This window comes from Apteryx mantelli, chromosome 1 (assembly GCF_036417845.1).
Source record: "Apteryx mantelli isolate bAptMan1 chromosome 1, bAptMan1.hap1, whole genome shotgun sequence".
Taxonomy (NCBI): Eukaryota; Metazoa; Chordata; class Aves; order Apterygiformes; family Apterygidae; genus Apteryx; species Apteryx mantelli.
Genome location: NC_089978.1, coordinates 207,757,747 through 207,774,031, shown reverse-complemented (window position 1 = coordinate 207,774,031; position 16,285 = coordinate 207,757,747). Strand labels below are relative to the sequence as shown.

Genomic DNA, 16,285 nt, shown 5'->3' with positions numbered 1-16,285 from the left:
GGTGGATTCAGTATCACCACAATTCTGCAGGTTAAATGCTGAAGAACTGACAGTCAGAACTGACAGTAGTAACATGATTTAAGTACTTCTTACCTTAACAGGAGTTTGCTCTTGCCATGTCAGAGTTTGGCACTGTTTGTCAGTTGAGGCATTGAAGTGGAGAAAGTAGCTACCTGTACAATATTAAATGCAGTAATTCAGGTTGTAATGTTCAGTCAGCTTGTTCACATTATCCCCATGTTAAAATGTTAAATCACACTTAAAATTGCTTTGTAAATAGTCTGGAATTATTCAGACTCAGAAATCTAAAACTTTAACAAATAATCTAGATTCTGACTTTGACCTGATAGGTCATATTTCTGTTACTACTTTAAAACATTTGCTAATCTTTAACTTTAAAAGAACAATTCATATATACTGGTTAAAAATAGTGCCTGTACTAAGTTTGAGCTTCCTACCATCTTTATTTTTCATGTACCAAAAAAATATTTGGTGCCATAACTGTCTTTTCTTATAGTCGCAGAGAAAGATACCACTATTCTGAGAAGACTCTTTTAACTTATGCATAGTTAAATGTTTTGAATGTTTTGCACTGATTTATTTTCTTTTCATTCTAGCCTTCTTCACCGAGTCCTGTAGTTTCAACACAGTCACTTGGGAAAACAACCACAAAACCAGATTCACACTGGGAAACTGCAGCTAATGCACCAGAGGCTGAGTGTGTGAATCATCCGAAATCTGAGCTGCAACAAAAACAGCTGACAAATAACGTCCAAGCACTTTCAAAAAATCATCCATCTCAATTGCATCTGCGCAGTTCAGCTGAGCAACTTTCACATTCACAGAAGTTGCCTTCTGCACCTTTAAAGCTGCATTGTCCACCTTCACCTCATGTAGAAAATCCTCCAAAATCATCTACTCCTCACGCACCTGTGCAGCATGGTTATCTTTCACCAAAGCCTCACTCGCAGCAGTTGGGATCTCCATACAGACCTCATCATCCACAGTCACCTCAAGTTGGAACACCCCAGAGGGAAACACACCGAAATTTTTATCCAGCAGCACCAACCCTTCAGCCTAGTAATCAGCAGCAGACTAGTGGACCGCTGTTTACTCAGACAACTTCAGGACAATCGTCAGCTTCTTACAGCCAGTTTAACCAACAAAATTTGAACAGCAGTGCACCACCTCCTCCTCCACCCCCACCGCCTTCTTCTACTTACTATCAAAACCAGCAGTCCTCTGGAAACTTTCAGAGTTACAGTCAGCTGAAGGGTAGCATACCCCAACAGACTGTATTTTCATCCGGACCAAATCAAGCACTTCCTGGCACTGCAGGTCAGCAAACAGTGCCAGGACACCACGTAACTGCAGGGCATTTTTTGCCATCTCAGAACCCCAGTATTCATCACCAGGCTTCATCATCTGCTGCTCCACCTCCTCCTCCTCCTCCGCCTGCTCCAGGACCTCACCTTGTACAGCAGCAAAGTTCTCATCAGCAGCATTCTGTAGCACATGTTGTTGGTCCAGTTCACGCCGTGGCAGTAGCTCCTGGATCACATATTCATTCTCAAGCTGCTGGACATCATTTGCCACCACCACCTCCACCCCCAGGTCCTCTCCCCCACCATCAACCTCCTCATCCGTCAACTGGACACCAAGGTTTGCAAGCACAGCACCAGCATGTTGTAAACTCTGCACCTCCGCCACCCCCACCCCCGCCATCCAATGTTATAGGCTCGGGGCACCACCCAACATCAGCACAAGGGTTACACCACCCATCTCATCAAGGACCCCCCCATTTTCCTTCAAATGCTCATACAAGCGTGTCCTCCTATTCCTCACAAGCCCCACATCATACAACGTTAGGACCTGGACCTCAACATCAGCCTGCTGGAACAGGACCTCATTGCCCACTCCCTGGTCAGGGTCCTCACATCCAACCTCAAGGACCAAACAGTATTCCAACACCTACTGCTTCAGGGTTCTGCCCTCACCCCGGCTCTGTAACCCTTCCCCACGGAGTGCAAGGACCGCAGCAGGCATCACCAGTGCCTGGACAAATTCCAATCCACAGAGCACAGGTGCCACCAACTTTTCAAAACAATTACCATGGTTCAGGGTGGCATTAAAATGGATCCCTTTAATTCTAAACATTTTTAAAATGTTCTGTAATATAAACTGTGTATATTTCATATGTACCTATTCAAGGTACTTTTTAAAGCTTGTACATGATACTTTGTATAAAAGCAAACACCAGTGCTCTTTCATTGTATTCTTTCCATTTTTTGCTTTTTAAAATTCCTGAAAAATGTGCTGTTAAGCCAGTATTAGGTATTTCTTTTTATTTTGTAAGTGAACATTCCAGCTGTTTTTTCTGGCAGTAGGTTTGATGCTGCATAATCTTTAAAATTTTATTGTTGCAGTTAAATTCATTTAGTGAATGTTTTCTATATTACTTTAATACATATGTAATTAAGTAAGTACACAGGCTAAGTGATGGCACTAACATTTTTTTTTTCATTTTCTTCTGTCAACAGTTCTTTGTGTGCATAGAGATAGAAAACAATGCAATACAAATTTTTATAGTTTTGGTGTGGTCATGGCTTTCTGTTTCATCAGTTATTTGCAGAAAATGTAATTTAATGTATAGACTGTTTCTAATGTCTCTGACAAGTGCTGTAAATACTGTATTTCTTTTGCTTGTAAAATTGCTTAAAGCTTCTTTCATTTGATATAGTATTGTATATAATAAGTCTCTTTTGCAAAAAAAAAAGTGTGATCTTTGTGAAAGTAGTACAGTATATGATCTTTAATTTTTTTTTAATATACTGTCACATTGCAGCACTGGTTGGGCATTTTAATTCATGTTAATAAATCACAATTATGTCAGTTTTAACCACTTGTCCTGAAAGGATGGTGTCTGTTAAGGGAAATGTCCATATGTGTATATAAAACAAACAAAACCCCTGCTGTTACCTTTGGGCTATTTCACTTCCCCCCAGTTTCCAGTTGTGTGTTTACTTGTGTTCTGCTTCACCAAGTACAAATAGGTATGAAGGTTTTTGTAGGATGTGGGTTTATTTTCCCCTGCTGAGTCTAGAGGTAAGGAAAAAGTACTTGAAATCTGCTGGAGTATTGTGTCAGTTTACTCGCAGGTAAAACTTATACAAAATGAATCAACACAGTATAGACGCATTATACATAATGTCCATACACCAGTACAGCTGAGCACTAAATCCATATCAGACATGTTATTTTGATCTTGATTACAGACCACAGTAACACTTGCACAGTTTAGTACATATCTGTTGTCCTCTTTTATTGGCTCTTTCAGAATTCTTGTTATTGCAATATATAGTAACTGAGGCCGCCTTAAATTTTCAGGAAACTTGATAATAGGCTAAAATATTTTTATAATGCAGCATTTCTAATTGTTGTTCACCCCACACTGGAGATTCCTTTGCTCATCAAAGGAGAAGTAAGTGTTATTTTGTGGCTAAAACTGGATATGGAGTTTAATGAATTATATAGCAGTAAATTATTTTTTAAATGGAAGTTTACGCCTGCTTCCTAAGAACAGCTAAGCAGAGCAGCTGCTGTAGAGCAGCTACGATGTTGCTGTTGACGTAACTAATGGGTGCAGATTTATTCCATAATTATGCTGTATGATGTCCTTACATCCTGTAAATGAATGCTCTAAACTTTGCTAATATAACAAACTTATCCTCGATGGCTGTATCTCAGAATCCAGAGAAGAAATCCAGCATGCAACTTTCTTTACTCTTGCCACTAGAAGACCTGGAATCAAATGACATTGGAAATGGATATTCCCAACTATTGAAAAAAGGTTATACTTGTTTTGTTTTTTTTAAATGTCAGACTGATAGTGTAGAAAAACTGGGGCTACTTTAAACTTAAATTTGACTGTAATTATTAGACATTTATTAGTGAAAGTACAACACCTGAAATACTTCCCTGTGTGACCAGTGGCTAGGCAAAACACACAGGCACACTATGAATTGCACAAGTATAAAGAAGAACCATCTTTGGCCATCAATTGGAGGGGTTAAAAAAAAGAAAAAAGACACCTTATTCTATTGGCCAGACCCTCATTTTGAAAAATTTGTATCTTGACCCCTCAATTTAACTCCAAATGTGGTTGCACAGACCCTCTTCTATTCATCCCTGAAGGAGATAATTGCATCACTGCAAAATAAGAAAATATGCAGAGTGTATGCAGTGAAATCTTACAGCAGGATGAGGAGTGGAGTGGGCAGGAGGACAGGAGAGTATTACTGTTGCATATGTTTCCTTAAAAGTTTTGTTATATTGACATGCTTAAAGGGAAAGAGGTACAATAGCGGTAACGTTACTCAACTTACTTGGCTTGCATGTAAAACTGGCACTTCAACTCCTACTATTTTCTTTTCTTCTCAAGAACAAACTTTCAATTAGTTGCAGCAACTAGGCACTACTAATGGCAACTCCAGGTGCGAAGTGGAAAATCATTTTTACCTCTGTTTTTGGATTCCATTGTAGTATTTTTCTTCTCATTAGTGTCATCCTTGTTGCCTTTAAAAGAAGTTCCAGGATGAAGTGCTTGAGAAGTGGATGGCCAATGTACTCTGTTCGGAAACCCAGCTGTTGGCATCGCCTTAGCGTGTGGATGAGTTTCTCTCCACTAGTGCATTCTGTGCTGCATCCTACTAGGAGGCTTTCCCTTTTCTTTTTGGATGATTGGCTGCACGTTCTTATCAGGGAAGGGGTAATCGTTTACTCGTTCAGATTAAGTTAAACACATTGTATGAAATAGTCTTTTTCAGTTCTGTCCTGTTTCATCTAGAAAGCACTTAAGTATAGCCCATTGTTCTACATTAGCCTTCAGTATCTTCTGATTTATACCAGGTAAAGTATTTATAAATTAGTATAGTACAGAAAGCTGCTTTTCACTTTGGCTAGGCTAAAAAAAAAAAAAAAAAAAAAAAACCACCCTACTACGAAATGTAACTGTAGCAAACAGTTGGATTTATGGCTAGCAAACACTCCAATGACCAGCACACTGTCTGAAAAAACAAAACACTTTAATTAGACAACTGCAAGCACCTCAAACAATTGGTTATTGTTACAACATGGGGCTATCTTCTCACAATCTAGTTATTGCAAAGGCATGTGAATAAATTTCATATGGACAAAGTCAAGAAAAAGTGGCACCATAGTTAACATGAAAACCAGAAATAAGCTTACATTCATCCCACTGACTTCTAAAAGAGGCCAAAATATACCTCCATGTTTTACATTCTAAAATCTGTATTGCCTATAAGCCTCAGTCTATGTAGCTTTTTTTTTTTCCCTAGGAAACACTTAATTTTTGCGTGCAACTTACAGAGGGTAATTGTATGTCTAGTTCTGGAAAAAAATTAAAGCTAGTGCAAATTGTTTTAGAAACATGTAAAGCTATGAATGGAATGAGCATGATCTTGCTTGTTGGATTATTTTACCCACTGCACTGTAAATACTTGCATCTATCCTTCCTTAACTGATTCCAAGCACACACTTCTATAAAACATCAGTAATTTTACACAGAGAGTGGTTCTCATGCTCAATTTTTAATTTTTTTAAGGTATAGTACAACTTACAGTGCTTATAAAAAGGCAACACCATATGGTACCATGTCTTCACTATCACATTGTAAGGGAAATTGCTATTTTTTTCTTCTTAAAAGCACTTAAAATAGGCAAAAGTTCTAAAAGGGAGTGCTAAATGATAATGCATACTTTATTAGAAAGAAGTCTAGCCTTCCTTTAAAGTGCCATTTGGGGAATGAAATCCTGTAAACCAGAGCCATTTTGTTTAAAATCCAATGAACGGGAACTGCTACAGAATAGAAAGTTTACACAATTCCTTAAAGCAGTGTAAAGTCCACTACATGCAATTTGTTTGCTATAAAGCTCTCTAAAACTTAGTAGCTTTATGCTGAAATTGAGTCCCCAATCCCATATTTAAATGGAAATAAACATTTACAGGGTGCATTTACATACACTATAATACAAGAATGACGTCCCTTTGCCAGAAGATAAAATTGTACAATTCCTCGCCATAACTCAGTTCTGACTTGATAAATTTCTTATGCTTGTAAATTATATAATATGCATCAGCTAAAATATTTTTTTCATAAATAGTTACAAAACTTGCCAAAACACATGGGGGGAAGTTTTTTTTGTTCAAAAATCTGACATCTGAATGCCACACAACACAAGAAACAATGCTTAAAGACATGTTAAGTGTTTTCTGAAGAAAGTGGGTCAGTAAACTACTAGCTGAAGACAAAAAGACTACCCTTCCCCAAGAACACAGTGCACAAAAAGCAAAATGTCAAACAGTACCTCAAGCAAAATAAAGGTCTGAGGATTGAAGCCAGCTCACGTGTGATCCTGCTAAAGAATTTGTGACAGTCACCATTTAGGTCCGATGCATTGGAAAGTGGTTGCTGGCTTATTTTTACAGTTGGGAGATTTTGCTAAGAATTCAGCCATGGATGCCTAAGGCATTCTCCAGCTGAAGCTCGTTTCTCCGGGACCATTTCTAGCATAGGGATCAGGAAATCTGTAAACTGTGCAGCATCTTCGTGAGGCCAACCGTACTTCTCCACGAGCACATCAAAAAGACTCCAAGGTTTCAGCTTGGTGATGTGTCGGAGTTCTCCTGCAAATAGAAATATTACTGGGATTAGAAAAAGACCTCGTTATGCCTGTTTATGACTAGTCCCTGTTCAGTTTTTCTCCCACTCTGTGTTCACAGCACCGTTACATGCTCTGAACAATAAATTAGGCAGGCCAGTATATCGCAAGCTTGCTTCAGGTCCTTAAAGAAAAGGAATATATCCAATGTCAAAAGCAAACTATGTTATACCTGGAGTCCACTGTAAACATTTCTCTTGATTTTTTTTCCTGTTGGCTGCATTATGCCTTCCTTATACAAAGAAGCATTCACATGCACACTCACACTGCATGCACAGACCACTGCAGCCCTTTTCCTGTTGCTCAACCAGCAACCCAAACATTAGAAAAACTGCTCAAATCTGTAAGACGCGAGGTCTCGGCAACACCGGTTACTCTGGCTCCGCTGCATCTGCTGACAGTGCAGCAGTGCATTGAGCTGTTGCAAACCAAGCCAAGCACAAAAGGTTTTACACTGGGAGCTCCTGCTCCAGCTCCCAGGCAAACCCACCCACCCGAGCAGCTTGGGCTGAATTCTTCCTGAGAAGGAAGAGCTGCTGCTGCCCAGGTCTCCTCCAAAACCCACCACCAACACAAGCAGGGGCAGAAAGCAAGATTTGTGTTCCACCACAGAGATTGCATACAGCCAGCGTGGCAATGTACTTGAAACCAAAACAAATACTGAAGGATGAGAGACTCCTTCTGCCATTCAAATCAGCAATATTATCCAGGGGGATCCACAGGTCATCCTGTTTGATGGGCAGGAAGGCTCTTCTGACCCTGCTGCCTCCTCCTCCATTGCTGTCTCCATTTGGCCCAGACGTATATCTGAGCGAGACAGGCTCTAGCGACACTACCAAAAGCAGCATGCTTAAGTACTGCAGAGATTCGGGTGATGATTCTGAGATATCCTCTGGACTCTTGAGGACGATAGTGGTTTCTCAGCACATACTGGAGTTTGAACATGAACTCATCCTATTTCACAATTTCATATATACATAAACTATATATACATATGTACACACACATGTATACATTATACCATCTTGTATGGGTGCATGCAGGTCATATTCTTTTTAAACAAATTGTAAACCTAATTGTTGCCTGTGGCTGAAATCAGCTTCCTGTAATCTACTGCCCATGAAATGCTATCATCAGATGCCAACTCGTGGGTCTGGGTTTTTGTACGTCCCTGTGGCTACATGAGTCCCAAGGCAGCCTAAGAGCCCATGTCTTCAGAATCCCACTGGGAATCTCAGCCTCTGAGTACAATGGATTAAAACCCACCGCACACCAGCAGGACTACGCTGCTGCTCCCAGGGTGCAACGCCTGACAACGCCGCTCTCCCGGCGCATTCACCGAGAACCCCAGACCCTCCTTCTCCAGGCAACCGCAGACGTTTACTAACAGCGGACATGTGCGAAGGCCTGTCACTTGCAAGAGAAAGAAGTGACCTACTAGTAATATAAAGTCAAGATGTGTTGCCCATGTGCACAACCCACTCTCCTTTCTATCTCACTGTTCAACTTTTGGAGGGATACTGAGACAAAGAGGAACTAAATCACATGGTGTTTTCTGCCAGTTTATGTCTGCACATTTACAGTACAAGCGTGTCCCAAGATTTCCAGTTCCAACAAACAAAAAGACTTTGGTTTGGGCCTACATACACCCACAGTATGTGAATGTACAGAGGGACAACACATCTCAGAGAACTTTTTTTTTATTTCCAAGCTTACTCTCAGCCCTTAAAAATCACTGTACACCTCTTTAAGTAAGTGCTGAAAATCTTAACCTTTTGAAAAAGTGTGCGTTGCTGCCTACTAACAAAAACAGGTAGTAAACTTTCTCATAAGAATTTATAAACTCAAGTATTGTGCAACAAGCAATCTCAGCGACAAAAACCATCAACTACATGCAAAAAAAGGCAAAGAAAATGAGCCTGTGTCCATAACTTCTCCAGGTTATAGAGTTCACTGCAAGGGTTGCTGTAAACATTTACAAAACTAGAACGGCTTGAGGGGATTACTTTTTTAAATGCAACATGGTTTTCACCTCTTCATTTAAATTATGTAGTTTTTAGTTATTGTATTTTCAACAAAAAAAACCCCCACAAACCTATTCGAAGGCTTGGAAATTCAAAGTTATCATCCATTTTGTTCATAAAACTTATCTATAACACTCAATTGTAGCATTCCCGTATTTGCCTCTTTCTTTCCATTCTCAGGTGATATAAAGCCAGTCTGACTGCAGTACAAGGTTCCTGCTTCTTCGTGGGTGTTAGTGTGGAAGCTGAGTTCATACTGTTTGCACACTCTTTATATCTTATTTTCTGAAATAGAGTCTGAATTTGAAATATCCAGGCTAAGACTAATGCATTCCAGGCAGCATAACATTCTTTAGTGTTTTTCTGCTGAGGAATAAACTCTCTCAGTACTATGATTTGAGGTTGTCCAAAAGAAATTCAGTAACAATTGTGCAAGTGTTTAAGAAGATGGAATAGAGTAAAAATTATCTATGCATTGTCCAAGAATTAAATTAATGCTTCAGTTTTCCATAAAGATAATGATACTGACCATGGAATCAAAATCAGGATAAATAAAAGGCAATTAACACAACTGAGGTGGACAGAAAAACCCCAAAGAATTTATTTTAATTTAGAGAGTTCATCTCATTTCCAACCTAAAACTCTGAAGAGCAAGCACAGGAAATGGAGGTGTGGCAACAAGTATTTTCTTCAAGTTCATGAAGTTTGTACCATATAGTTGGAGGATAGCAAGGCAGTACCTATATTTAAGAGAAAAATGAAAAGTACAGGCCTACTGGTCTGACATCATTTGTATCCAGGGGATTAAAATGAATTTTGAAGGAAACACTTAAGATGCAATAGTAGGTGAAAAGTCATTAACAAAAGTTCTTGTCTGGATTTTTGATAATGAAGCACATACATAGGAAATTGCCTGAGAGGATTTTGGATTATCAGAATTGTAAGAACCATGTGTGGCCAAAGGGGCCACAGTAATAGACTGTTTTGAAAAAGGAGGTTTTAAGTCAGAAGGAAATTACTAATGACATTTCTTGAGGGTCTGTTGAGGTGAAGATGCTACTTAATACTTCTTTGTTGACCATAACACAAAAAAAACAGGGATAGTCTATAAAATTTGTCAATGACAAATTTGAGATGTCTCATCAAGAAAGTAGAGGATGGTTTATTGAACAATAAGAAATGGATGACATGAAGAACCGGAGAAATAGCAATGGGATATAATTTGCTACTACAAATTCTGAGGAAATGCTCCAGACAACTAATACAAAAACTTCTGATGAGGTCCTATGTTACAGCAGATGCAGCAAGTGAGGTGGAGAAGAACCTTCTCCTTCCCTTCCAGGATGTTAAATAACTATAGCAGTGCTTTTCTTTTAACAGCTTCCCACAGGCAAATCCTCCAGTAGCGAGCCAGCACCTCACACAAGTTTAGCTCACAAAGAAACAGGGGGAGCAAACAGCAATTCATTCAAAGAGTCTGCAGAAAAAGAAAGGGGACTGAGGTCTAGAAAGACAAGGGTTTTAAGTTCTAGTGCCAAAATGTGTTAAGCATTTTTAAAGACAAAATAGCTTCCAGGGAGGCAACAGAGAAAAGGACTCCTTGGAGCTATTACTAGACCCAGTATAAAACAAGATGAGACCCTATAAAAAGAATGTATTAGTGTTATTATGACTAACAAGAAATTATACCTTTTTTTTTTTTAATACACACTCCTATCTGAGGTCACAAACTGCTTCATGCAATCACTGAAAAGAAAGGCCTTCATCCTGTTAACTCATTAGTTGGTAATAACTTTCCTTTTACGTCTGTGATTTCGGTGGAACAATTCAAGCGCGCAAAGTTTGTCTCTGATGGTGAACCTGCTTATGGACAGGAGCAACACTTTATTTTTCTAACTTCTGCTCAATGGTATTAGTCTTTGTCAGAACAAAATAAAATTCCTTCAATGTCATCTGGATAAAATATTCTTAGACATTCAATACATTAACAAAATTGTGATTTCTTGATTTTACCCGAGTCTGATTTTTCCAAAACAGAAGCCAAAAGTTATATTTCTAAGCCCACATTTACCTCACAGCATGAAATTTTCAGAAGAGTCTCAGGACTGCACCTCCTGCAGCCCCTAGCTCAAGTTCAGCCCACGAGCAGCTCAGAGGCAGCACAAAACGCAGCAGCTTGCTGGCCCACTATGAAGCATATCATTCCTCACCAAATGCAAATCCCTCCTGGTCCCTCCTGGATGGAGCTGGGGGAAAGCATCCACAGCACCAGAAGGGCTGGGAACACTGCGGTGGTGAGGAAAAGGAAAGGGGACCTCTGGTACCTGATTAAATGAAAAATCTCAAATGAGCGGGCAGGAAACTCAACACTTCAATTTTTCCTCTTCCACCATGGTTCGCAATTTTATTCCTCTGCAAAGCCTTTCAATTTTCCTGATTTATAGGAATTTGTGATAGCAGAATAATTAGTGTCATTTGAAAATGCCACTTGGACTATTCGCTCATTCATCTTGTATTTGAGATTTTGCTATTTTCAGTAAAACAGGTGAGATCCAGTCTACTTAGCTTACAGAGCAAGCTTGGACTTAAATTTCATGTGCACAGTGGAAAGAGGTTATATCCACCATAGAGCCAACAAAGGTGGTGCCTCCACACACTCTGCCACTGAAATTTAGGATTCATAGGACAACAGCGACTCTCTGCAGTGGAAATTCTGAAGGAAAATAAGATGCTCAGGAAGGCAAGTTAAATCCTCCACTTCATGTTAATTTTAGAAACTGCCCTCTCTTGTAAGCCAGAAACACTGTTATTATTATATAATCATTAGGTCATTTAAAGGTTTTTCTTTATGATCTCATTAGAAAATACCAAACAATCTGGTGTAAACTAAAAATTTGGAACATGAGAAATTCCTTAACGGGTCAGGCTGTGGATCCCAGCTCAGTATCCATCTCTGACAGTGGCAATAGGAGCTGCTATTTAGGGAGCGCACATGAGCCTGGCCACTTTCTGCAGCCCATTCCCCTCTTGCTAGCACCTGCAAGTCCTGCATTAGGGAGGACAGAGGGAACATTCTTGCCCAGTCCTTTTACTATTTTATACATTTATGGACACGTGGCCCCTTAGTTTGTTAATCTCTTCTTGAACTTGCTTGTACTGCCTACCCCTACAACCTCCCGCAGCACCGAGTCGCTGAACTTCACCACCTGCTGTGTAAAGAAATACTTAGTACTTCTGTGTTTTAGATGCATCCCTGCAAATTTCTTTGAGTGCCCCATAACTCTCATACTGTGGGCACTGCTGAACAACAGCTCTGCATTCAGCTCATCCACAGCCTTTACGATTTCGTAAACCTTTATTATCCCCCCATCAACCTTCTCCTCTCCAAACTTTCTCCAGCTTTTTTGGCCACTCCTTGTAAGGCAGTTGCTCCATTTCCTTGATCCAATCTTCCCGTTGCTCATCTTCACACCTTGTCTAACTCGATTAAACCCTCCTTACGGAAATCAAGCCACACAGAGGTCATTGCAAGCTCAGAACAGGCCGTTCTCATGCAACAGGAGAAAGACTCGCTGGCTTGTCTGCCGCCTCGTCACCCCATGCTTGCACAGCCCCGCACCGCAGCCTCGGCCCGCCTTGCTGACCCCACCTGCCCGAGCAGCTGGGCAGCTGATGGTGCCGTGCCCTGCTGACAAGCTGCACGCTTCAGGCACGTGGAGCCATGGGCAAGGGGGACGCTGTAGCTGTTGGGCAGGAAAGCATAGTCGCCAGCTGCAGTCGCCAGCCCTGGGTGTTCCCACCACACAACATCATCTCCTGCCATACCCTGTCACTCCATACAGCACAGTGCTGTCTCGTACACCGGGGGAACAAACGACGCAGGTCTCACCACATTTCCTCATGTTCAAAACCCTGTCTTTTTAAAGACCAGCCTGAACACAAAATACAAGAAGGTAAAAGAATCACAGACTGATGGGTTTGCTAAGATGATTTTTTTTGTTCTTGCGGCAATTGACACTTTTGTAAAACGGCAAACACAGCTAAGTCCTGACCCATGGCTGTGGCTCTCAGATGTTAAAATAATTAGTAGCATTTGAAGTGAGACAGCACTGTGCATGGAAGAGCACCTTCCTCCATCACCCTGCCACAGAACTCTCTTTCTGCGCACTCTCTCTTCAGGAAGCCTAAGAGAAGGTGAGGACTGCACACATCTATGTACCTATTGCCCATATACTCCTTTTCCACCTACTTTAATCCTTATCAAAAGCATATGCTAGACCATCATATACGATCAAAAGTGGCTGACAGCTAATTTTCAATCAAGTTACAAGCTATGCATTATTTGATGATTCCTTACATTCACATAAATATTTGACAACAGATTCACAAAAGCGTTAGCTAATATCCACTTTGTTGAGTACATCGCAAAATAAATTTTAAGCAAAGAACTGAAAGGAATACTGAAAATGTTTGCTTTTTTTAGAAAGGCAAGTTCACACCAAAATTCTTCTTTAACAAGAGCTCTCCATTTAAATGGATATATTTCTTCAGTACCCCTAACTGAATGAACATATTCTCCTTTTGGATAGTATTATGCTTTAAATTAGTGTTGCATAAATACCGTTACCTTTTTTGGTGAAAAACTCCTTGGAATATTTCCCCAACATAGCGTATTTTCGAGGGATTTTTCCCAGCAGTTCAATGATCAATGCTATGTGGTCTGCATTGGAGAACATTGCCAGCAAAACAGAAACATACAACAGTTTAATCAGTACATTGCATGCACACACTAACACTGGCCCGGTACAGACAGAAATAGATTGATCCTGGTAAAACAGACACATGCACACTAGTCAGTGTGTTGATAAGGCTAACGGGGTTAATTAGGAAAAACACTTTCAGCAAAATTTCCTTGTCAAAAAGACATTTGAGTATCAGCTACTATATACATGTTTTGCTATACAATTTAAAATGTACTAATAGTTATTTTTCAGAAAGCTTAGCTAAAGAAGTTGAGTTTGTCATAGATTTCTGCCTCTAATTCATGTGCATTTGTTTTTCAAAAATATTTTTTGTTGCTAGATTTGAGAAAATGCTCTTTAGTGGGACATGTTACAACCAGCAACAGCAATTCCACTTCTGTCTGCATCACGGCACCTTTCAAAAAGAAGAGGTACTACCTCTGCGATTGAAGAATTCCCGAGAATATTTTCCAGATAGAGCAAAGTGCCTTGGGATATTGCCTAGCAGCTCTATGATGTGTGCTATGTGGTCTATGAGGGAGAGAAAAAAAGGATACGGGAGTGGAAGGGGCAGGGAAAGGATGGGATAAAAAGAAGAGGAAAGAAACTGGAATTAGTAAAAAATCAGAAATAGTTTCAAATCAACAATGTTTGCAGCAAATCCATGCAGAGGTTCCCAGGATCAGCAGAGCTCTGGCATCATTAGCAGCATTTAGGAACAATGAATGATGCCCACGTTACCACTGCAAAGGGCATTTACAAGCAAACAAGCATGAAAATGGACAGGTACACAGATGGAAGCAGGAGTTAAATCTGGTTTCAAAAAAATTAGTAATTGCCTAATTCAAATAAAAATACACAATGTAAACATTATTCCAGTGTCAAACTTATAAAGTTCAATTTTGATGTTTCTTTCGTAAACTAAAACATTGTTATTCTCAATCAGGTTTCCACACATATGCAGTCTTACAAAAGGGCAGTTTAATTTCTTCAGGCAGTTGTTAAGTAGATGAGTATCTGCAGAAGGGAGTTTTTGCCCATCTACTGCTACTGATGGGACTTAAAACTAAAAAGAAAAAAAATGTATTTATATTCTAAAAACAAAGTTTATGAACAGTTCAATCAAATACAAAAATTAACCCCACTGTAAGCTTGCTAGAAATTTAAGAAGAGGAGTGTGAAAATATACAGAAACTCATAAATTTCTCAAAAGATTCATACCTTCATCCCTGGAATAGTCTTCACCAGAATGTGGTTCAAACAAATAATCTCCAGTTGCTAGCTCGAATGCCTATAACATAACAAACATATTTATGGGTATGTCAGAAATAATTATTTTAATCTTAAAATGTCAGCAAAACATCCCAACTGTCTTGGAACCAAGAAAAGAATTAGCTTCAAAGCTAGTGCTTAACAAGGCTTAAAATCAGACTTAAGATTCAAGAAAGACCACTTACCTGAGAACCATCATTCCTGAAGTACAATGACAGCCCAAACCCACCTTCTGGAGAAAGTCCCATGCCCAGCACCAAGCCAACTCCCTTTCAGTAAGAGAGGCTGGAGGTGTGCAATGGGCAGACAGCCTGAAGCCCACGCGTTCTACTTGACCGGGAACAACGAAGATGACAGACAAGGAATAAGGACCTAGGGCACCCGTCCAACCAGTAATTCCTGGGGCTTAACTGGCTAACTGAGAAGTATTTCTGTCATTTTCAAAAATTCAGCATCGATCCTCTTGCTAACAGCATCTGGCCACAGAGGAAGTGATTCTGAAGAAAAGCAGCTACATACTATTACATGGCAAGGAAGTGCGAACAGGGCTTCAGTGTAAGTTAGTGTTAAATATGTTTTAACATGCTAATGTGTTATGTGCTAATCATGTTAAATAGGTGTAAGTTAATGAAACTCAGAGTTATTCCTAAGAGAATAAAGAGCTGCACTTGTATCTGAAGTCTATTTATCTTTCAGAGATCCAATGCTGGAAACTGAAATTAAAAAGTCTGAATTGGAAATAAAATACATTTTTAACAATAGTTATCACTTGAAATTATCGCACAGGACAAGCTCTTTCTTCCTTGATCACTCTGAATCTAGAATGGTTTTTAAAAAGGTATTTTTGTTGAATCACAAGTCATCAAAATAAATACTGCAATCATGGGGTAAAATACTATGACTGATATTGATGAAGGCAATCAGAGCAGATACCATGATGACTGATCCCTTCAATCCTTGGATGGATGCTAACCCTACATTAGGTCAGTGACAAAACTCCCAGTAGAGCAGAGTTTCTCCATATGAGTATGCACCTTAAAATCCTCAAAGCACAGAAATAACGGTGAGAGCACCTATTTGTAAGGAAACATGGATTAGTCTAGACTAATCTGCTGAACAATTCTCTCTCTTCTCTGGATTTATTCTCGTAGTACACAGATTACCCAAACAGCCATGGGAATCTAATTCCTTTAAGGTTGTTTAAGTATCACAGTATTTTCCCTCTTCAAGACCAGAAAAAGCATCTGATCCAGAAAATCACTCCAAAAATCAGACAGAACTTCTTGGCATGGTGCTAGGAGGAAATTTCACTCCGTCAGATCATTTTCTACACAATATTTGTCTCCTGGAAATAGACATGCTTTTCTGTTCCAATTCATAGCCCAGAGTTGTTGAATCACCTGTAAATTTAACCTATTTATGGGTACTTGGCTTCTTCAAGCTGTGAACTGTGGAGTGATCCAAGTGGTCTACTGCCAAAATAATTTATTGCCATCATAAATGGCAG

At 39.7% G+C, this 16,285-nt stretch overlaps 2 protein-coding genes across 10 annotated transcripts in view; one reads left to right on the top strand and one right to left on the bottom strand.

Annotated features, from left to right (window-relative positions):
• The window catches only part of KMT2E (lysine methyltransferase 2E (inactive)), a 69,180-nt gene extending 66,281 nt beyond the window's left edge, over positions 1–2,899 (top strand). For all 8 annotated transcript variants that reach the window (XM_067316499.1, XM_067316508.1, XM_067316473.1 and 5 more), the window contains one exon: positions 618–2,899. In XM_067316499.1, the coding sequence (XP_067172600.1) occupies positions 618–2,132 (1,515 nt within the window). In that variant the 3' untranslated portion in view covers positions 2,133–2,899. The remainder of the gene's footprint in view (positions 1–617) is intronic.
• A 2,164-nt stretch (positions 2,900–5,063) lies between these two features.
• SRPK2 (SRSF protein kinase 2) overlaps positions 5,064–16,285 on the bottom strand; it is a 159,975-nt gene continuing 148,753 nt past the window's right edge. For both annotated transcript variants that reach the window (XM_067316543.1, XM_013944437.2), the window contains 4 exons: positions 14,728–14,797; positions 13,945–14,037; positions 13,392–13,484; positions 5,064–6,705 (listed from right to left, as the gene is read on the bottom strand). In XM_067316543.1, the coding sequence (XP_067172644.1) occupies positions 6,521–6,705; positions 13,392–13,484; positions 13,945–14,037; positions 14,728–14,797 (441 nt within the window). In that variant the 3' untranslated portion in view covers positions 5,064–6,520. The remainder of the gene's footprint in view (positions 6,706–13,391; positions 13,485–13,944; positions 14,038–14,727; positions 14,798–16,285) is intronic.